The sequence below is a fragment of the Callionymus lyra genome, chromosome 13 (assembly GCF_982586985.1).
Source record: "Callionymus lyra chromosome 13, fCalLyr1.hap1.1, whole genome shotgun sequence".
NCBI classification, from domain to species: Eukaryota; Metazoa; Chordata; class Actinopteri; order Syngnathiformes; family Callionymidae; genus Callionymus; species Callionymus lyra.
In genome coordinates, this window is record NC_141830.1 from 18578873 (window position 1) to 18601191 (window position 22319).

The 22319-nt window shown below is 41.2% G+C and overlaps 1 protein-coding gene across 2 annotated transcripts in view; it reads left to right on the forward strand.

The window, feature by feature from the left end:
* Positions 1-22319, forward strand: part of bcam (basal cell adhesion molecule (Lutheran blood group)) — a 50674-nt gene that overhangs the window by 20315 nt on the left and 8040 nt on the right. For both annotated transcript variants that reach the window (XM_087804973.1, XM_087804974.1), the window contains exons 2-10: positions 17295-17422; positions 17504-17720; positions 19426-19499; positions 19569-19665; positions 19745-19927; positions 20117-20238; positions 20308-20449; positions 20578-20693; positions 21854-21995. In XM_087804973.1, coding sequence (XP_087661099.1) covers positions 17295-17422; positions 17504-17720; positions 19426-19499; positions 19569-19665; positions 19745-19927; positions 20117-20238; positions 20308-20449; positions 20578-20693; positions 21854-21995 — 1221 coding nt within the window. The remainder of the gene's footprint in view (positions 1-17294; positions 17423-17503; positions 17721-19425; positions 19500-19568; positions 19666-19744; positions 19928-20116; positions 20239-20307; positions 20450-20577; positions 20694-21853; positions 21996-22319) is intronic.

Genomic DNA, 22319 nt, shown 5'->3' on the forward strand with positions numbered 1-22319 from the left:
ATGGAATGTTGCTGCATACCAATGATGTGCAGCAACTGCGCCGGCATCTATAAATATATTACGTGTAACATTGTGTGCAAGGATGAGGCTACCCTAGTTTAATATTATCCCACTTTGTACGCACACTATTCAAGGGAAAAAGTACTCTATGGTAGAGGCACATACACTTTGCTCTATGAATAATTAACGTATTATCGTAGATGGTCTAGACGGAGTTGCAGGATTTTTATCCATCTATATTCAGACTTGTAGACGGTGCCACAACAACCTTCCCTTGTTTGGCAAAATTGGCAACTTTTTTTTCATGCTTTTCAGTCATAGTGTTTGTTCCACTGTTGAGATTTCTTTCCTACTTTTTCGTTGTTTATTTCTGGCAGTCACACGCCAATTGAGTGGTGACATATTTATAGTCCTGATTGAATATAATGTTATTAAAGAAACAAATAATATCAGACACTTTTCGGGGTTTGGGGAACGGGTTTCAGACAATGAGCGACAGGGGCGATGAAAATATTCCTCTTAACAGGCAGAAACCTCAAGCAGAACCAGACTCACTGTGATTGGCTTTCTGCTGTGAGCCGCTGAGAGGGACAGGATAGAAAAACCTTTTACGACGCACATGGAATGGAACAGAAACCTTAAATATTTTTGCAAACATGCCATTTAAAAGTGACAAGACCATCTTGTTAAATACTCTTTTAAACACTTTGTATTATCTCCCGAAGAGACTGTTAACTATACCTTATAATTATATTTGTTGAAGGTTGATATGACTACTATACTGTTGGACCAGCATTTCTAATCGAACCAACCTAAAGGATATTTCCACCTGAGCTTGTGTCAGACACTGAGGTTGTTAGTGAGTGTCATCGTCTCAGCCAGACACCCAGCCATGTGGTCTCCCCTCCCCTCTAATTAATCTCTGAGTGGTTCCAAACTCCAACCAGAAACACACAACATCCGTGCCAGACACTTTCTGTCCGACTCTGCCAAGACTGAGTAGTAGGAGAGGGAATTATTGGGACGACATGGAGCTCATCAACCCATTTACCTCAGGTTTCACTGTCATGACGGCGGCTTTGTCCAACTCTAATAAGTTTGATCTTTTGTTTAATTCCTCTAATACGCAAGTTAATACAGGATGAGGCTTTTAAAAGAACAGGGACATCATGTTGGGCAATGAAACACTCTCAGATTTGAATATACAACGATACTATTATTATGGTTAGCTCGATTAGCATCAACACTAAAAAGGATTTTCTTTAATGTTTAACTTATAGTTGAGTCATATTTAGATTCTTAAATCAATCAGAGGCCAGATCATACAGAGTTAATGGAGAGAAAGAAAAAAAGACAAATAGACGAAGAATTCGGATCAGTACTTCTGCTCCTAGTTGCCATTTTGAGTCTCCACTGACACAATACCTGCTCCCAGTAGAATGACCTACTTTTTGAGCTGCTACTTTAAATTAAAGTGATGATCACTTCTGTACCAATAGCGAGGGTGGTTCCAAAGTCAAATATATATTTTTGCTATTAACAATAAGATCAAAATAAATAAAATAACAAATGTAGATGGGGAATCTCATGTAGGATTAATTGTAAGAAGATTATAAAAAGTAGTATTTAAAAGAATAATCACAAATTAATGACAAATGCTAATATATTCCGAGTTAACATTTTTCTTGCTATTATTTGAAAACCATTATTCATGTGAATAATAGTTTTAAATGATTTATTGTGGATCTCCCACATAAGTGATTTGCTAAATATTTAATTGAAGTACTTTTGATATATTTCTTTTGCCTGAGATATACATAAGCAGCTGGCAAAATAATCCAGAAATGGATTTGGAAAGAAGTCAAAGAGGAATCTACTGTAAAGAAATGGTTGTAAATATATTCCAATGATGCTTAGGAGAGTGAAAGCAGGAGTTTTAGGAATTAAGGAAGATTAAGGAATCCCAAGAAAGAAAGGGTGAAAAGCGGGAGAATAGTAATTAACTCTGAATTATTCTATCGTGGTGGAATCAAGGGGATTAATATCGGCTTTAATTTGAATCCTGCACCTTTCACTCAGTTTCAACATGGGAGTCTAGTTCCTCTATGTGCTTGTGTGTGCTTGTGTGTGCTTGTGTGTGCGCATGTGTGTGCGCATGTGTGTGCGCATGTGTGTGTTTTGTGGGCATGTGTTCCCCACAAAGCTCAGTGTGTCTGTGCCAGTGGGCTTGTGACCATATCTGCCCGGCAGCCGCGGTTGTGAGTGAATTGGTGTGTGACTTTGTACCCCCCACTTACTAGGGTTCATTCAAGCATCATAAGTTAATCCACCATAATAGGGGAAAAAAAATAGGGGGAAGGTATGAAGGAAAAGAACACTGGTTGGGAGGTGGCACATCAGAGTGTGTGTGTAGCAGTGTGTGAGGAATGCCAGGGAGATTTAGGGCCAGACAGACTATTGTAAATCGGTGGCTTAAACTCTGTTGTGGGACAGCAGGGTGTTGATAGCAGCAGCTCATGCCAATCATATGACGACACAGCCTCTATCACCGTAATACATCTTGACTAAAACAACAAACTTGATGTAAGACCCGCGATCTATTTAAGCAACTGCACCTTTCCCTGCAGAGGTCATTGGCTGTTACTCTTTGTCATCTAGAAAGTAAATGAGCTCAAAGTCATATATTCCAAGCACACAAAGAAGGAGTTTCATCCGGGATTTCCCGTATCTCTTTACCTCCCACCTAGTGTTGCCACAGTCAACACTGTAGAAGACTGTTTGTCCCCGAGAGGGAGGAGACCAAGATTGGAGTGTTTTGGGAGCAGGGCATGATGGGAGGAGAGCCAGAGGGCAGGTGCCGGAGTCATTTGTAATGGCAGAGGAGTGGACCTAAAGCTTGACTCAGTCTGTCTGGAGCCAGTGACCCATAACTGTGCACACCCTTTCCACTCATTTCTACCACATCTCCTACACATTTCTCTTCCTCTCCAGGTACTCATTTATGGGTCGGAAAAATTAGACACACTAATTTCGTGGGTAAACAGAGAATGCCGTAAAAAGTGAAGCCGAAAACAAAACATTAAAGTAATGATAGTTCACCCAAAATAAAATAAAATTCATTTTCTACTCACCCTCATGTAGACTAAGGGGTTAACTAGTAATACGTTCCTTTTTAGAGTTATAGACAAAAATGTATGTTTTACGGATGTAACATACGTAGCGACTGGAGCTCAGGAATCTTCGACTTCATCGTCGCCCAAAATGACACACTTAAAAACATCCAAATACCTCCGTGGTGCTCGTCTGAAACTGAGCTGTAGCGCCAAGAAGCTACATTAAAATGGACTTACATTTTCGCCTATATCTCTTGACCCTTAGTCAACATGAGGGTGAGTAAAAAATGAGCGACATTTAATTTTTGGCAAACTAACCATTTAAGATATTGTTGAGAGTGAGATCGTGTGAAGAATCTGCCTGCTGGTTGAATCGGACTTTGCAAAATCCTCATAAGACCGTCAGGCTTTTATCTGTTAAGCCGTGGTTGAACACATAGACCGACACACCAGCGTTCACTCTTTCTTTTTACACACTTCCTGCTTCTTTCTTTTTGTCTTCTCCTATCAGTTGGCCAACATGTTTGCTCGTTCCGCTCTGTTCCCCTATCTCGCCAGCACACTGCGGCTCAGCCAGCCTATCCAGCTTGATGGTCTGATTCTTTTTTCTTTTTTTTATTTTAAATGAAGCAGTGAGCGGATAAGAAAACTGTAACGTGGAAGACATGACAAATAATTCAATGTGTACCCCAGTGGCCTGTTATCTCATTACAGCGGTACCAGCTTGTCACGCCCGACTGACGAGAAGAGCCCTCTTCCCCTTATAATTCCCCCTTTTATTCACCGAGTGCTCTCCTATTTCCGTTTGGGCTGAAAGAATATGACAGCTCTCTGCATCTGTCCAGGCTTACTTCTTTTTTTTTACATCATTCCCTATTTGTTATAGCATGAATTTTCTAATAATAACGGCTCAAAATCAGCGTGTAATCTTATTATATGATTATAAAAGAGTTCATTTACTTAAATGTCACCAATAAAATCAAGATTTCTCACCGAAAGTGGTCACGGTGCTTTTTTTGCTGCCGAGAAATAGCAGTAAATACCTCTAGTAAACTAATAACCTTGTCCAATAAGCTGTACTTTCGCAAACATAACTTCTGTGACTGTGTAGTCTCAATAAAAGTTTTAAATTCTTTCTTTCATTCATTTTCTGTGCCGCCTAATTCCTTACGGGGGTTGCAGGTGGGCTAAAGCCTATCCCAGTTTCTTCGGGCGCGAGGCTAGGGAAACCCTGGACAGGAAGAACCTTTCACACACACTCGTACCTATGGACAGTTTTCCCAAGTTCTCAATGACCCTCCTGTATATTTTGGACTGTGGGAGGAATCCCAGTAAAACCCATGCAACAGACAAAAATGTTGTATTTTACAAGAATATTGTGACTTTTTCTTCTTCTCACTGTAGTCGGCGTGAGTCCCGGGTCATTCATGTGACCAACAAGAACACACACTTGCTGACAGTCAAGGCTAAATTAAAGTGTGGCATCCATTTGCTCCATCATTTCCAAGGTATTTTGCCGCTTTAGCAGATTCCTGCGTGGGCATCAGGAGAGGGTTTGAAGTGGGAACTGTTGTCAGTTGAAGTAGATGAAATGGTGTTCCTCTTAGCTGCTGTTCAGGTCTCTCTCCAAAATGAAGGCTCATTAAGACTAAGGGGTGGTGGTGTTTTTAAATGGGGGAAAAAAGGGAGAGTGCTACTCAGCACTCCTGCCAATCTAAGGGCAGAAAAAGGGTGAGAGCTTAGAAAATAACTAGTAATAGAGAGAACTGCAGAGAAAAAGGTAATTGAAAAAAAGGACAGGTGCAACACTTTGTGCTTATTGAGTTTTCAAGGTATACTTGAAACCTTACAGTGGATCATTGTAGATATTAGCCGGTTTAAATGCACCGAATGACCACTGTCTCCTACAATGTTGGCTGCCTTCCATTAGCTTCTCATATAGACCACTAAAATCTTTTCGCAGAACGTTTTCAGGGATACGGGTCGGCTCAGATATCAGAGCATGTGTAGCTAATCTTGTGTATCACCGGATCTGAGATCTTTGGCAGCTCAAACTATGTCATAGAAGCTAGTCCCAACTGTAGGTACAGTCGATCATTAGAATGATCTAGTGTTGCTCTGGTGCTTTATGTAGATTAATGGAACTTTCAAGGTCAACAAATGGTTTGATTTCCTGTAAGCGTCTCTAAATTTGATCGTGGACCTCTATTGTACTCATCAGTATGTGTCTCTTTTCATTGAAACATTTACACTAGAAAATGTGATCAAATCGTGTTTACCCCTACCACACCTGATCTGCTGTGATTAGTCAAGCATCAAGGTTTGTCACCACGCGTTATCACTCCTGGAAGTCTCCACCTCCAAGGGACTCGTTGTATAAACAAAGCGGGGCGTGATTATAAAAGGTTGGAGGAGTGAAGCCCATTATTACGTCAAAATGCTCTCTCGTAACCTCTCAATCGCCGGGATTTCAGACGGTGGAGAACTTTATGAAGTAATAACTTCAAAACCTAATCACGATGAGTGACTAACTGCATCGTAAAGACTTGAACAAGTTGGGTTCTGACGTTAGTTGCCCTTTAAAAGTGTACTTTAATATCTTAACTGTTTTTAGAGTGTAGAATGAATTATTTATCGTGTTTAATAGCACCTCAAATTAAAAGCTACTAATGATCAACACTGTCGGTTTGTTGAAAAGTGGAAACAAGAGAGACTAAGCATTTCCATGATGTCGACCAGCAGACCCTGTTGTTAATCTGAGCTCGACGACCATGTGTGTGTACCCTGCCCACACGCAAGAGATCCTTTGTTCACCCAACAATGCACCCAATGTGCGACTACCGCTTGTTTCAAGAGCCGGTGTTGAGATGTGAAGGCCGGGCAGGTGTGTTTGTGAACGCTACAGTGACGCTACTGTAAATAGGTGACTGTAAATAGAACATGGAGACATACATCCTGCGACTCATCAGTATCGCAGCATGCTTGGCAGGACAAACTGCGAGTGGGTGGGTGTGAGTCTGTAGTAGGACCCCCTCAGTGGAAATGTGAGACTCGGTGGCCTGCTTTCACCTCCCGTCAACGATCTTCCCATCTCGAGTCGTCTTCCTCTCTTCAACATCTGCTTGTTATTCAAACATGGCAAAAAAAAAGGTGCACCTGGACTCAAACGGGAAATGGACTGACTCCAGAAGAGCTTTTATTACAGTAAATGGGAGTATTTATCTGCTTGGAAATGAGCAGTGGAATTAATTGATTCCAGGATCGACAAAGAGAGGAAGCGAGAGAAAGGGGACTGCAGTGACGGCAGCACTCTGTCCTCTTAGTGAGATTAGCTGCAGCCATAATGTCTCTACCATTATTTACACTCAGTCAGCCTCTTTTTCTCCTCCGTTTGCTGAAAATCCAAAGACAGAAAACATACATTTCTTGTCAGAGACCTGACTGGCTGCTGTCAATCAAGTTTTTGTTTTTCAACTACTTTGCCATCAACTGGTTGATCTCGATCAACGACTAAATGAATAGAAAAAGATGCTTTTAAAAAAATACATTAATGTCCAAAAAGACGTACGGCCCAGTTGATCCATATACACTCACAAACATGATCTCAGCTCATTTCAGCCTCACTTGTCAGTCCCCTGTCATCTAGCAGTCCATCATCATCACTGCAGAGGAAGCTGTTACGTGTGCCCCTCGGTGAATTAGAAGATCTCCTCATCATTGAATGCAGCTCATTAGGTCGGTCTATTATCCACGCTGGCGACATTAGTAGCAACATGTGCCGGCGGATTGCCTCGGCTAAACAATGCATATCATTTTGGTCCATTAAAGTCAGTCATTTACTTCCATAAAGAGCCGGAGGCTGGGGGATTGGAGACAAAATACATGGAAAACATACTTCTCTCACCTTCACTCTCAATTCAATCGCTTCCCTTCATGAACTCATTTTCTATTTCAGCATTTTGTTTTGGGTATTTTTTTTTACAAAACCATTATCCAAAGGAGCATCATTACGATATTTGTACAGCATTTCTTCCTCTCATCTGTCAGTAGGAAATGGGGAAACGATGCATAATGACTCCATATAAGGACTTGTTTATATATCACTTTCGAAGAAAAATCACTCATAAAATCATGTTATTCTGTTTGAAATAGATTTTGTCCAGTGAATGTAAAGAGCAGTGAGTGAGACTTGGGGTGGAGGAGAAAGGACGGGGTGTGTTAATTGGAAAGCCTGCGGGCAAGAGATGGAGCGAAGATGGAGGAGAGGAATTGAGGCCCATATTCGGGGGGCCCCCCAAACATTAAATATTAACTCCCTTTCTCATCTCGGCCCCCTGAGTGACTTCCGCTGATTGGGTTTTCTCCTCGCCCCCTCCATCAAATTGAGCCCCTGAAAACCAGAGGTGGGGTAATCGGGAGTCGACAGGTCGGCATAATCGGTGGGTGTAGTTTGTGCCCTTTAATTTGAAATGACGGTACTTATCTGGAACCAATTTGCCAAATACATAAAAAAAAACATCAACCCTTACAAAACTGTGTATTTAGTGTTACTACGATTTTGAGTAAAGGCAGTTAAAAATAAATAACATAGTTATTTCAAATACATATTTAAACCATATAAAAAAATATTTCTACTACTTGTTATTATCATTTTGGCACAATTTTGTCCACCAATTAAAGTTACTTGTTTTTCTAATTCATAAGTTAAATCTATCTATTTATTTATTTTTTTCCTTGTAAAAGCTATATAAAAAGAATAGATTATGGTGTAAATAGCACAAAAAAGGGGTTCATTGTAGTTTATTCTATAGCGAATTAAATTGCAGAAGAATAATTTGAGCCAAATAAAGTTTCAGGGATTCTCCCTGTAGAGAGATAAAACTACATTTTCAACCAACTCTAATGCAGAAAACATGCTTAGATCTTCTTCATCGCCCTATTACTACTAAAGCCTATATATTTGGTTGGTTCATAATTCATGCTCTAACAGGAGGAGGACGACTTCAGCCAGCGATTCCCGTCTGTTCGAGATATTAACCAAATAAACGGCCCAAATTCTGTGGATAAAAGATGAGTTCAATTGTGCTCTAATGGAAAAAGACACTGATTCAGTTTATCATGGAGACATCAGGGAGCAGCAGTAGGACTTCTCCATTCATCGCTCTATTTATAGTCTCCTTTTATGGTGACTTTGTTTAATTTTCTCCTACAGAAACAGCAATGTCAGCCAAGTGATTTAATATTCCCCTTGCGTGTTCCATCTTTTTTATCCGTCAACCATTTATCTTCATTTTCGGCTCCAAGCTGAGGACGACCAACCCTCACTACAACCCGAAACCCTCTTGTTTGAAAAGGGTAAGACTTCTCGCCCGTTGCCGGGACAACAAGACCCGGCGACAGGAATCTCCCTCTCGACAAAAGAGTGTGTGTCTGCGACCTTGTTGCCCACTTGATAGTGTTTGTCTTGAACCCTTAAACAGCCACGGGATGACACAACACACTCGGCGGTTAAGCTGTGATTTATCTGCAACAACTGTGATCTTGCCCCGCCGCGCAATGGACCCACTAAAGGACATGAACGGACACATGTGGCTCCGACACAATCATCTCGGTCAGTAGCTGAGTCACATATCTGCACAGACTTTTTCACACATGCTTGTTTGTATTGTCCAGCGAATGCCTCTGGAGACGCATACTTAGCAGATTACTCAACAGTTTGACTCAGCTTGACTCCCTGAACTTTTGAGCTTTCATCTGAATTATGGTTTTCCCAGAATACCACAGAGGTGAATCACTCTTGTTATAAAACCTCCTCTGCACTCTTCAGGTGGTCATTATTTTGAAGCAGGCATATTCAAAGTCTGTCCCGGGGGGCAAGTTGCAGCCCTCGGTCAGATTTCATGCGACCGTTAGGGCTGGTGTCTCTTGTTGCAAAAATGTTCTGTGGCTCATTGGAAAACATACATCATTCCTGAACCAGCATTTTAAAAGAAAAGCATACCTTCCCCCATTTTGACACGAGGCGCCTTCATAGGAGGCCAGTTGCATCCTATATGTGGGCGTTGGCACTGGTGCATTGTGGGAACACTCATTGTGATGGATATTGTTACATTTTCTCTCCAAGCAACCTAAGTTTCAATTTATCACAAAGTGCTGTTAGCGTTTCCTAACAGACCATAATCGTCACTCTGGCTACAGAACTAGTTGCAGCCTGTCCTTTAGATGTCGCCACAGGCCTTCAGGTGTGAGTCTCCATTAAGCTTTTCACAAGTCCAGACAGACGCTCGGGTGTCCTGTAATTGTAGTACTTAGGATCTTAACATCTGGGATCTTCCTCAACGATCTATAAACTCGGGTGTAAAGAAAAACTACACAAAGTCGTGGATTAAAGCGGAGACCTTCACTCCAGCAGATGAATCAAGGTGGGCTTCAAGAGGCAGCAATTGTCTTCAGTCGAGAGTCTCTTGAAGCATCTGACTTCCCTGTGAAGTCTGATAAGATTTTTATGACGGGAACATTTTCTGATGTAATCTGCAGTAATTAGTTTGGTTAGGCCGAATTAATTCTCTACCTTTAAGAAGACATACTTGACTGAAAGTACCTTTGATTTTAAGTAACTGATATTTAGAAGAAGAAATTGTTGGGAGTGTTGGGATCATCTAGTTGTTTTAATACTCATTTTGAACCCTGCAAGTGTTTTGCCCTAGCCAGCTTACCTCATATGTTTACAGTGTCAAGAGCAGTGATCCAAAACTACCGCTGCTTGTCTGGGATTTGTTATCAAGAGTACATCATTTCTGTAGTAGAGTAAAGTCTAGGAGTGAACAAATTGTTTACCTCTTTAAATACTGGAATACAAAAAGATTATCAAATTAAATGATAAGGTAGGATTTTTATATTAATAAATGTTGTCATTGTGTCTTTTATTCTTTTTGTGGTATGAACTTTTATCAGTTTACCATTTAATATAAAGTGAAAATTCTTGTGTGTACCTGTACTTGCTCTTAGAGCTAAGAATATATATACAGGCCAGAGCCTCCACTACTCAGCATTATGATGTATCAAAAAGAAAAACTGTTCAATTTATCCATCAAATGAGTCACAATAATGTCTGAAATGTAGGTTTGGTAATGTTTAATTAAAGACCATAACTCTAGTATATTGTACTCAAAGTTATTAATGCACTTTTATTTTAAAATAACTTTTAATAACTTCATGATTTTATGAAACGTTTTTAATAAATCCCATGTTCTTGTGATTTTTGATGCTATTATATGGGCAAACAACAGCATAATTCAACATTCCCAGAATAGAAGTAGCCAGACAGAGACGACTAGTGTGTGTTTTCCCTGCTTGTTTGTGTGTTTTATGGCCCCTTCCTAACTACTTTCACTTCTCCAAACTCTTCTTCTGTTTGTTTGAGAAGTTCCCTCTCTCCTCCCCGTTTGTCACTCAGTCGTGTCTCTGTGCTTGTCTTTCACACTCGCCCACCCTGTGTGACTTTCTTTGTTGGTCTGTGAGTCCAGTGAGTGTGTGTTTTGGAGCAGCTGCTGGTCCTGATCTGCACCTGTTCATGTCTCATCAGTCAGACGCTGACGGATATTCTGGCCCAATGTGGACCCACACGACACCCACATGCAGACACGTGTGCAAGAAATATGGACATATGGGAGTGAATATCTTGTACTGGCGTGGAACTATCTGGTTTAAATGGTAAAATCAATAGTTTTCGAGGATGAGTTATTTAACATTCTAGAGTAAATTGAATATCTTATATACCCTATAGCAGATTATATAAATTATTTAAATCTGCATTGAAGATGTTATGTAAAATCATTTTGTAGTTATTGTCATTAGGTAAAAGGGTGCAGGTTTATAAGAAGAATATTTAAATATTAATTTTATTTCCGTGTCTAAACAAGGAGGAGATGTCTCGCCTGAAGTTTATACAAAACTTCTGACCCGCTCTAGTAGAAGAACTCACATTTCTCCGATCTTTAAAACTCTTCACTGGCTTCCAGTTTGTTTCAGGATCCATTTTTTAATTCTGGTACTTTCAGATCTTTTCATGGTCAGACCTTCCATCAGTGATCTGATCCAGCCTCACACCCCAGCTCGGGCTCTGAGGTCTGTGGATCAGAATCTACTGATGGTTCCTCGCACACGGCTCACGACCAGAGGAGAGAAATCCTTCCAGGCTGTTGCTGATTAACTTTGGAACAATCTTCCTCTGTGTTTGATGATCTACTGACTCCTTCAATGTCAAGAAAAATCTTAAGACATTTTTATTTGTGCAGACTTTTCCCTAATTTTCTGGGACTTCTGTGTACAATTTCTTGTCCTTTTACAGTTTTTAAATCTCTATATATATTTAAATGTGTATTGTTTTTTATTGTTAAAGCGCTTTGTGACCCTTGTCTAGAAAGATGCTATAAATAACCTCTTCTTTCTATCTTTGCAGTGGATTTATAAGTCCCAGCCTTGACAATTTCCATGAGACAAAACCAACAAACTTACTGAACAAACTTTCCCTGACAAGATAAATGACTTGGTGATGCCGAGAGAGGCCAAAAATAATGGGCTAATAAGTGGACACGAAGAGGACGGTAAACAGGATTTTGGAGTCCAGCTCGGAGCATTAATGGACCATTATCCAGTCATTCGTTTTCAGTGCTAAAATGCAACTTCCTGCATTCACATTCATACTTCCTTATATAAACACTAAACTGTAGATCATTTACTTGGAGTGCCTTTTGAAACCCCAAACATCATCCGTTTTAAAAACTTTTTTGGCCAACACTGTACCTTTAAACATGAAATTAAAGATTATAGAAGTTTCTATCTTTTTTAATTTGGTAGGAAAACAACTTTCATGGTGGTTTGGTATCTTACCCTTTCAGGATGCTAGTGCTTTACTTCCAGTCTCATTAGAGGCCTATCAAGAATGAGCTATGAACGCTGCTCATTTAATGACTGAGAAAAACATCATGAGCTGCACGGGGGAGGTCTGCGCTCTCTGGATGCACTAGTTTAAATTCATAATATTCTCTGAAGGTGACTCAATCCTCCACAGGTACTGTTTGCTTTGACAACAGACACACACACACACACACACTTTTTTCTAATCCTGTTAGAGACCAAGGTTGTTGCAGACCACCCTCAAACAAAGGTGCCCGCACACACCCACCTTGGAATCTTTTTTTTTTTTTTTCAAGCACAGTAGTGCAGCGGCTTAGAGAGAGAGAGTGTGTAGGTGTAAATATTTCAACTCTCAAGTTCGATCGAGAAATGGAAAGAAAAGGTTTTTGTCTCGTCCTCCAGAAAAAATACAGCCTCTCCTGGATTCATGTCAAAGGTCATCAAAGGTCACACGACAGACAAGACACTGTTTTTTACCCAGATGTTGTAAAACCCGGATCTATTTGTTCACTTCACTTAAAACCTGTCTTTTACCATCGTTGGAATCCTAACTCGTAACCAGGCTTCGCTTTTTTTGCCACCCTTAACCATGTGTGATGCACACAAGAGAGTGTGTGCTCTGGGTATTAAAGAATGCTCTTTGTGATGGAGGGATGAAAGGAGGAGAAGTCTGAGGGAGAGAAAGAGTTTGATGTCCGGAATACGACAGTAGGTGAAGAAGGGAAGGAGGGGGAACGAGTGAGAGGACAGAAGCTGGTTCTCCTCATAATGAGGGGCACATGCAAGAGTGTGTGTGTGCAGGAAGAGGCAGAAAGACATGATGCCAGCCTCGTCAAAAAGGGGCGAAAAGAGCCAGACAGAGAAAAGTATTGAAGATGGTTTAACATTAACTTTTCAGTAGATGTGGGACTGCTGCTGCTCCTCGGGTCGACTCCACTCTGTCATGCTGACTTGACTGCAGACTGGAATCTTTTTCATCCCGCTTTTCTGGCACACACAAAAACACACATACCCTGTACTCAACTGTAGTTTTTTTGGCTTACTTCAGCTGCTCATAAATAATCCATGCATTATAGATTAACTGTTCATGTGTGTGTGTGTGGGTGTGTGGGTGTGTGTCCAAGTCTGACCGTCTCGTTTCCATCTGTCTTCCTACCAGGTCACACACCCCGTCACACAGCACCTCACACACACACACACACACACACACACTTTCCCTCTCGTTGGTTAAATCCGATAATCTGGCCTGCGTCAGCTAACGAGACCCCCATGTAGCTGGATCCGCCTCCTGACCACCCCTCCTTCCAATACTCACCCCTCTCCCTGACTCTGTTCCTCACACAAAGTGACAGCAAGCAGCTTGTGTTTTTTAAACACACAAACACATGCATGCGGCTCCGGGCTCAGATTGGGCAGAAGAGAATCTAATTAGGCCATCATTTGCCGGATCCGTCTGTCCAGCTGTCCGTCGTGCACAACACAAGGGCGGCGGATTGATGGATCACTCGGGAACAAAAGGTGTGACAGAGATGTTGTGTTGCTAGATCACAGACGCTGAATTAGCAGCATCGATTCCTGGACCTCTAGTTTACACGCAGACTAATTGACCTGCTGGTTCCTCACTTTCATTGGTTGTCATCTCTTCTTCTGGGGTCGGGTCCTGGGGGCAGCAGCTGTAGCAGAGAGGCCCGGACCCTCTAGCTACACCTTCTAGCTCTGCCCGGGGACACAGTCTCTACAGCGTGTCCTGGGTCTTCCCATGGACTCCCACTGATCCTCTCTTATCTGTGGAAATATCGTGGGGGCAGCTGTCCCAGTAAAAAGGCGTACCCTAGATAAAGAGGTGTATGTTAAAATATTACAAGCCAAAAGAAAATTCATCTTAATAAGATAGAACAAAATAGATCATATAAGTATACATAAGTAAATAGTATAAGCATAAATATATATAAGTAAATATAGTATAAGTGTTTGATGGTTTTATGCACTGCTTTTTTTGTGTTTTTTTCCACACTATTTTCTGTATAATTTTGTATATACAGTATTGTTTTTTTTTATCTACCTCATCTACATTTTTAAGACCAATTCCATGGACGTCCACAGCTATTAAGAATCCCATGTATGTTTACCAATATTTAAGGGCAAATAAAGCTGCTCTTGTACCTTGTAACTTTGGACGTGATAATCTTGAAATATTATAATTTATTTTTATAAATTTGATCTTTAGATCGTGAATATAAATTTAAAGATCTTGTAAAGACATTTATGCATCACAGAATATAATTTCAGTAGATGATTTGATATATTTGAAAATAATACTTTTTGAAACAAAGAACTTTGTTGTTTTTTTAAAATTTAAATGCTAATAAATCTGTTAAACTGTCTGTTTAAAGACTTTCCCAAGAATCTGCTGGTGTCTCTTCTGGGTGAACAACCACAAGAGGAAATCTATAATAGGATGGTCTTCAGGCTTTCTTGACTTGCAGCTCTATTCTGAGCCACTTCTGGATGACTAAGCTCCTAGAAAACATAACTTTTATGTGTCACACTGACCTCAACGATGACAAGTTGAAAAGAGGTGACTTTTGCTGGAGGATAAGCAACAAGGAAGCTGAGTCATTCAGGGAAGAATGTGAGGGTCTCTGCACTCGTGCCAGTGAGTCACTTTATTTAACTCAGCCGTGTGTGTCCTTTTCATGCACCACTTCAGTCCTGAGTGCTGCCTCAGAGCTGGCCGCTTCTTCGGCTCACACATTCTTTAACGCTTGTTTATCTTGGCGGCCCGTTTGGTTTGGCACAGTGGCAGAGGAGCGTCTCTCGGAACAGTCGGCGAAACAATCTGCACCTGAGAGAACGTTGGTGTCGTTACAAAGTTATGACAGTCTCCAACCGAGGCACCAGGAGAAAGACATCGTATCGTCTCCTGAGATGTCAGCACTCGACTGACCTTTGAACTCCCGTGTGCTTGTCGGGTTCATGCCGAATTGTAGTGTCTGACCCTGTTGGAATGTCACACGTACGGACACCCTGAGCTAAAGGTGCCTTATCACAGCACGCCCCGTCTTTCATGCCTTCCTCCTCCTCCTCCGAGCAGGAGCGATAAGAACGACCCTCTACTCCTCTCATCCTGCCCAAGAGCAAGTTCTCTTTCATCCTCTCCACGTCTGAGCCATGTTCTTTAAACCGTCCACTCCCGGCTACTGCGAGTCCCTGACGTCCATCTCCTCCACAAAATATTAAAAATTAACCCAGTGGATATGGTGCTTCAGATACTGACGTAGAGATGCACCACTGAGATTACAAGTCAGGTTTATACAACATTTAAAAATGTTAATTAAAAGTCACTTTTAAAAGACTTTGATTTCATTTATTGAGTGAGCATCATCCAACCTAGGAAAAATGACGAACCCTAAAATGAAGAATTTTAAAAGTTATATGCTGATGTGAATTTGCAATAAACAGGGTATCAGCGGGTGCTATACATTAGGCCTATTGTTTTTAAATACATTTATTTATTGGACTAATTTATTTGTTTATATATATATATCATTTTTATTATTTTTTATTATTGTTTTTATATGTGTACTGTATGTGTTATTATATGTTCATGTGTGTTTAATAAAAAAAAAAGCTATATCTTGTCCTTAATAGGATTTTGAAAGGTCTTGAAATTTGGCTTACCGTACTTTTTTATTCAAACTAATGCATACATTCGGTCTTTCAGACTTCTTCAGACATTCAGACTTCTTTGAAGTTGCAATCGTTGAAGAATTCGTAGGAAACCGTGTGGGAGGTTCTCACACATCGTTTTCAACTTCTGTGCAACTTCAGGAACAAAAAAAAAAAATGGTGTTTTCAGACAGTCTCTATCTCCAGACTCTCTAACTCAGTTAAACTGTTAAAGCATCTGCTGGAGTTCCCACGGAAAACCGTTTTTTTTCTCGTGTTCTAGAGAGTCACGGGGGACAGTTCAGCATCCTCAAGTGTTCACTGCTGACTTTTTTCATTTGTGGGAAAAGATTCACAAGAAAATGAGTTGACCCCATCAACTTTGATTCATGATTACATGAAGTGCTTTGGGTACATTAGAAGACAAGGGAACAACACAAACATGACCCTGAAGTTTTGCTGGATGACAGTAGACACTTAAAATAGTTTGTTATTTTGTTACAGTTTTCTGACATACTTTCAGACTCCTTACTTTCTCTTCCTTAGTGTAGCCAGTTGATAATTCTGCTGGTGTTCTGAAGTTCCATTTAAACCATGTGTTATCTCTGGATCAAGGTGACCCAAAGGCCCAAAAACAAATGTGTTTGAAGTATAACCTCCACCACTACATATGTATTTCTGGAAGCCAGGGAGGATGTTCACCTTGACCCAGAGACACCACAGGGGATACTTAAAACACATTTGTATTTGGTCCTTCGGGTCACCTTGACCCAGAGACAACACAAGGGTTAATAAAGGTTTTTAAGGAATCAGAAAAGCACAAAAACTAGTGAAATTATGGATAAATGTGTTGTTATTGGTCATTCAATGTTTTAGGTTTGCTATAATTCCCTTCTTTTTTCTATTTTAATGTACATTATGGCCTTTTAAATCAGGGGTCTCAAACCTTGCTGGGGTCCACCAGTGGTCAGTTCTTACCTAACTATAAAATCAAAGCTATATAACTGATAGCATTGTATATGACGGTCCCAACTTTGAACACTGACATTGTATAAAGATGGAGTCCCTTGCACAGACCACGTAGACAACAAATAGAAGGGCTACTTATTATCTTCTCACGGGCAGGCTACAAGTTAAAAAAAAAGAAAAAAAGATGAGCTTCAGACTATCTGTATCTCCTCTGGTAGTATCCCTAGTAGCTATCATCTCCTGAGGCTCACACAACATTTAGTGTGTGTTTGTTTGTGCGCTGGTGTTGACAGTGTGGAAGCAGCCATGCATACGTGCGAATCTTGGAGTTCTGTTTGAGCAGTAATGAGTGTGAAGTATCCAGGGCATCGCAAAGGCATGTTCCGCCCGCGATAAAATCCCACTCGGCTGTGGGAACATGATGTTTGAGGCTTCGGGAAAGCCTGCAGGGATATAAACAAACCCTTTAGTTTATAACAAAGCCACTAGTTGTTGGTCTTCCGCTTGCCCTCCTTCTGTCCACTCATCCGTGATCTGGATTCCGAATATGACTCATCGCGACTTCACTTCCGGGACATGTCCGTCAATACCTTCCGTGCTAACCATTTTTGTTTTCCTTCACAGTGTGCAATGCTGCTGTCAACGTCCAAGTTGCCGCAAAAGTGGAGGTGTTGAAGGATGAGACCGCCAAGCTGCCGTGCACCTACACGGTTTCCCCGCCGTTCAGCGAGACTTTGGTGGAGTGGTACATCGTGAGTACATTTAGTAATTCTTTCGCGCAAACTTCTGTCTTCGTTTTCGATTTAAGTTCACGGCTCTTGTCGTCCATCCAGGACGACCAGGAGACCAGGAAACGCGTGGCCTTCCGTTCTCAGGGCAGTGAAGGCGAAGGTGACGCTGGCACACCCCTGTCGGGCAGGGTCACCATCGGAGAAGACTCCTCCCTCGTCATCAATAATGCGAAGCCTTCCGATGAGCTGACCTTCCACTGTCAGGTCACCGCCGGACCTGCCGGAGTTGGAGAGGGCAAGACCATGCTCAAAGTCTTCCGTGAGTACACTAACCTGTCGACGTCATGAGTGGAAATCTTTGGCTTGAATTCCCCAGTAAAACCAACGTGTCTGGTGGATTTCAAAAGAGCTTAAAATTGTCCTTAAAGGTGTATCTGGAAGTGTATCGGCAGATGGTGACCAATTTAATTTGATGAGGTCACCAGAGATCAATCAATCCCAATCTAATCACTAATGACACGATTGATAAAAGCCTCAATCCCACCTGTCATGTCTCATATCTTTAATAACGGAAGGGGATTTATCGCACGCCGCCAAAGTCCGAACGCCAGCGTCCTCGCCGCTCCCCCACTGCGCCGTCCCCCGTCACGCATTCATCAAACCTTTAACAAGACGAAGTGGCATCATTAGCATTTTTGATTGGACGGTTCAATCATGTGGCAGCTCTGCTGGGAAGTGTTTTTTTTTTCCCTCAATTATACTCTTAAAAACTATTTGATGATGATTATTATTGTCGACATTTCAATAGGAAATCAAATATAAATGTCTTTCAGGAAAAATGTCTCATTCTGATTTGATTTTCTTATTCTTTCTTATTTATTTCATTCTGTACTACAATATTCTGTGTCACTTTCTGATTTTAAAATGTTGATGATTGAAACTTAACGCAACTTTATGTTTAATGTAATTTGGGTAATTCCCACATGATTATCCATAAATTGTGTTTGGTGTCATCATAAAAAAAAAAAAAAAATGTTTATTTGAAATTTTAAACACAATTATTTTATCTGCGTTACACAATCACTCACATTCAAATAATGTGTTTTATTTAATCATGTATTTTAGTGTTTCAAACTATGTTTTAACTACATGCGTATATTATTATTTATACACAAATTCAATCATATATATTATACTGTTTATACTCTACCTATTTAATAGTGAAAAATGTTTTTCTCAGGCAGGATTGTCAGACTCAGTCCCTCAAGGGTAGAAAATCTTGTGCAGTCCTGGGCGATCTATGGGTGGATATCTTCTACATTAGATGACATTATCAGGAAGAGAAAAGACTTCTGGTTACCCTTTTACCTGATTAAAGAAGCTGCTCTTTCAGCTAAAAAAGGGGGAAAAAGCAATATTTTCGAACAGAGCTGGAGTTCTTTTGCTCATGTTCAAGTCTTTGATGGCTGAATTTAGAATTACGAAGCATAAAATCCTCAAAAGTGGGAAAATCTTCTTTGACTGTGTTTTCAAAAGACAAAAAAAAGAAATCCTTTTTTTATTCCTTTTCCTTAGTTTGCTTTCAACTCTGGCTGAAATTATCTGTTTGTTGTTGAAAGACGACTCTTGATTGCGAAACTTTACACTACTATACAAGAGAAGAGAAAAACAGGTCCCTGCCAATCAAAACTTCTTTTTAACCGGCAGAAACCTTGAACAGAACCAGACTAACTGTGGACAGCCTTCTGCTGTGAGTGGCTGGGAGGGAGAAGAAGACATAAAAGAAAGCGTGGGAGGACAGAAAAGAAGATTTTGGAGAAAAGATTTAGGCCAGAGCCATCAGAGTCCATGGATCTGGTAGCAAGAGTAAAATATTTGCAACTGCAAGCTTTGGAGGTGCCTAGAAAATATGTTGTATATTCCCAGGATTCATGCCTTTAGAAGGACGAAGCAGTTAACCGTCATCAACTAACTATTCAACCATTTCTGAGGTCCTAAAATGTTTTTCTACTTTCGTGTCTCAGATGCTCCAGAGGATCCAGAACTGACCCAGCCGTCCTCTCAGGCCATTTCAGTGACGGAGACCTCCAGCTCTGAGGTGAAACACCTTTAGAATCTTTCCCTTTCTGTGAGACTTTTTCCTAAATACACTTCCCTCTTGTATCAGATCGGTGTCTGTCAGACAAAGAACGGACACCCGCAGCCGAGGCTCATCTGGTTCAAGGACAGCCAGCCCCTCCCAGAGGTCAAGGACAAGAACAGGGGTATGTAGTCGCCAATGGAAGTGAAACAATGTTGGACAAGAGAGCAAAGATTCTCATTGTTCCTTATCTTCTCCATCAGATATTTACATGATCCCCTCGATGGTGAAGGAGGCATCAGGCCTCTTCACTGGCAAGAGCACGTTGAACATGCTGCCCACCAAAGCAGACAAGGACTCTGAGTTCCATTGTGTTGTGGAGTACAGCATGCCAGGCAACCAGATCAAGCAGAAGAAGTCCAACATCATCACCATCAACCTGCACTGTGAGTGGAAACAGTCGCCAGGGCTTCTGTGATCATCTGTTTACCGAAGTAGCCAAAATCATGATTCAATTGTGGTAGTGTTGTGTAGTTGCAGTTACTCCTTTGACTTGTATGGCTTCTAACTGCTGCTGCTGCTCCGGCGCCCGCATCTAAAAACAACATGTTCCTTCTATGTTTCCATGGATCTAGATCCCTCCGAGACAGCCACCTTTAAACTCATGAACACCGGCCCAGTGAAAGAGGGCGATAAGGTCACCATGATGTGCGAGACGGACGGAAACCCTCAGCCAGAGTTCGACTTCTCAAAAGATGTAATTGTCTTCTCACTTGGTCCTGTGCGGTGTTTGTTGTGTTGACCATCTCCACTCTTGCACCTGCAGGGCAATGTGATCAGGGGCGAAGGAGGTCTACTGACCCTTAAATCGGTCAAGCGCTCCGATGCTGGCGCGTACGTCTGCACGGCCACCGACTTCGACAACCTGGATGCGGAGTTGGGCGGAAAAATACAACTCAGCGTCAATTGTGAGTAACTGTTCTTACTTTTAATTTTCCACCGACCTGACGATACGGGGGGTTGTTATCTTGAAGGCCGGGGCGGGTCTTGTTTGCAGAACTTAAATCTTATTTGCTTGTCGCTGTGTTTCCGTCAGACATTGACCCAGTGAGCGTGACCCCGGCTGCACCTCAGGTGGTCATGCTGGGAGACAAAGTGGAGTGGCAGTGCAAGACCAAAGCTTCGGCTCAGCACACTGTCCAATGGAAGAAGGTTTGTTCGGCGACCTTGTGACTTACTTAAGATTTAAATGTAAGATTTATCTTAAAAAGGAAATTTGGGTAAATATGTTCGCTAGCTTTGTTGCGGACGCTTCTTGTTCTTCTGTGGACTTCCTCTTGGCACTCCAGTTTCCTCCCACAGCCCCCAAAAAGTCAAAATGATGACCCCTTAAAGAGGTTTAACCTGGCAGAGGTTTACTGTTTACTAATGTGTCTTCTGCTGGACTGTGGCCCTTTCCAGGGTGTCCTCTGACTTTCGCAAGAACACAATGTGCGATAGTCTCCAGCAACTCTTGACCTTTTAACTGAAAAAATGACAAGCATGTTTTCTACAAAAATTGGCAACTGTCTAAACAGCAACATGTAAAATAAAAAAATATGGATTGTGCCTTATATCAAGGTTATTTTTAGCGTACCTATTCTAAATTTAAACTGCCAAATGTCCCACCCCTACCCTCTCTTTACTCTTTGAAAGAGCCATGGCTAAAAATTACGATCACTGCTTTGCTACTTTTGAGGTTTCAGAAACTTATTTTTACCTGAAGTCCAGATGCTGCTTGATCACACCACTTTGAAGAACATCTGCCCCACCTTTAACGAACAAAATGATGCTTAGCGGTCACATCTACTTAATGTCTATTGACTTGGGTAACATCTGTGTCTTGCAAAGTGCTAAAGAAAACTGCGTGAATCTCAATGTCAAGCAGCCAAAATAAATGAATGAACAACTGTGTTCATGAGTGATGACACCTGGCAGACGACAGATCGTATCAATCTCTCCTCATGTGGAATGTAGATTTTGAGATCTGTCTCACACTGTTAGCATCCAAGTGTTCACAAGGACATTCTATTTCAATTCTCTCTGATTATTGAACAGCTCATAACAGTGTGATGTTTCCTGCTCTCCTTGTTCGCGCTGAGTTGTGACGCTTCAGACCTTTTGTAGTGTCTATCTGTTGTTGTGTCTCGAGGGTGTGAGAGAAACTTGATAGCTGTTGCTTCTCCAGCATATTTCCCTCCAAAGAAAGGAATGCCTTGAGAACACTTTTTGAATCAAACACAAACATCACATTTCAATGTGTTTTGTGAAGGTTGCTGGCGTGTGTTCCCAGCGCAGACTCGTACTGATAGCTCAGGTTTGTGTTCCTCCAGGGCTCCAATGTTCTCTCTCAGGACGGCACTCTGTCAATACAAGATGTTTCGTACGATAAAGCCGGAGAGTACATGTGTGTCGGAGCGGTCCCCTCGGTGCCGGGTCTGGTCGCCGAGGCCAGCGTCAACCTCACCGTCAAAGGTAGCAGAACCACACACACACACACACACACACATACACACGACCAATAAATGCTACTTTGCAAGCTCACCATGATATATTTTCCTTTGTCTATCTAATTTAATTTATTTTCAGACAACATAGGGTTAAAGTTGTTGAAGGTAAAATAAAATGGGTGTGTCTCTTTATAATTGACTAATCAAAGCTACTGTAACAAGAAGCTCATCTAAATAACAATAAGCTAAGATAAATTACAAGAAGCTTATATAAATAACAACAAGCTAAGATCAATAACAAAAAGCTAAGATCAATAACAACAAGCTAAGATAAATAACAACAAGCCAA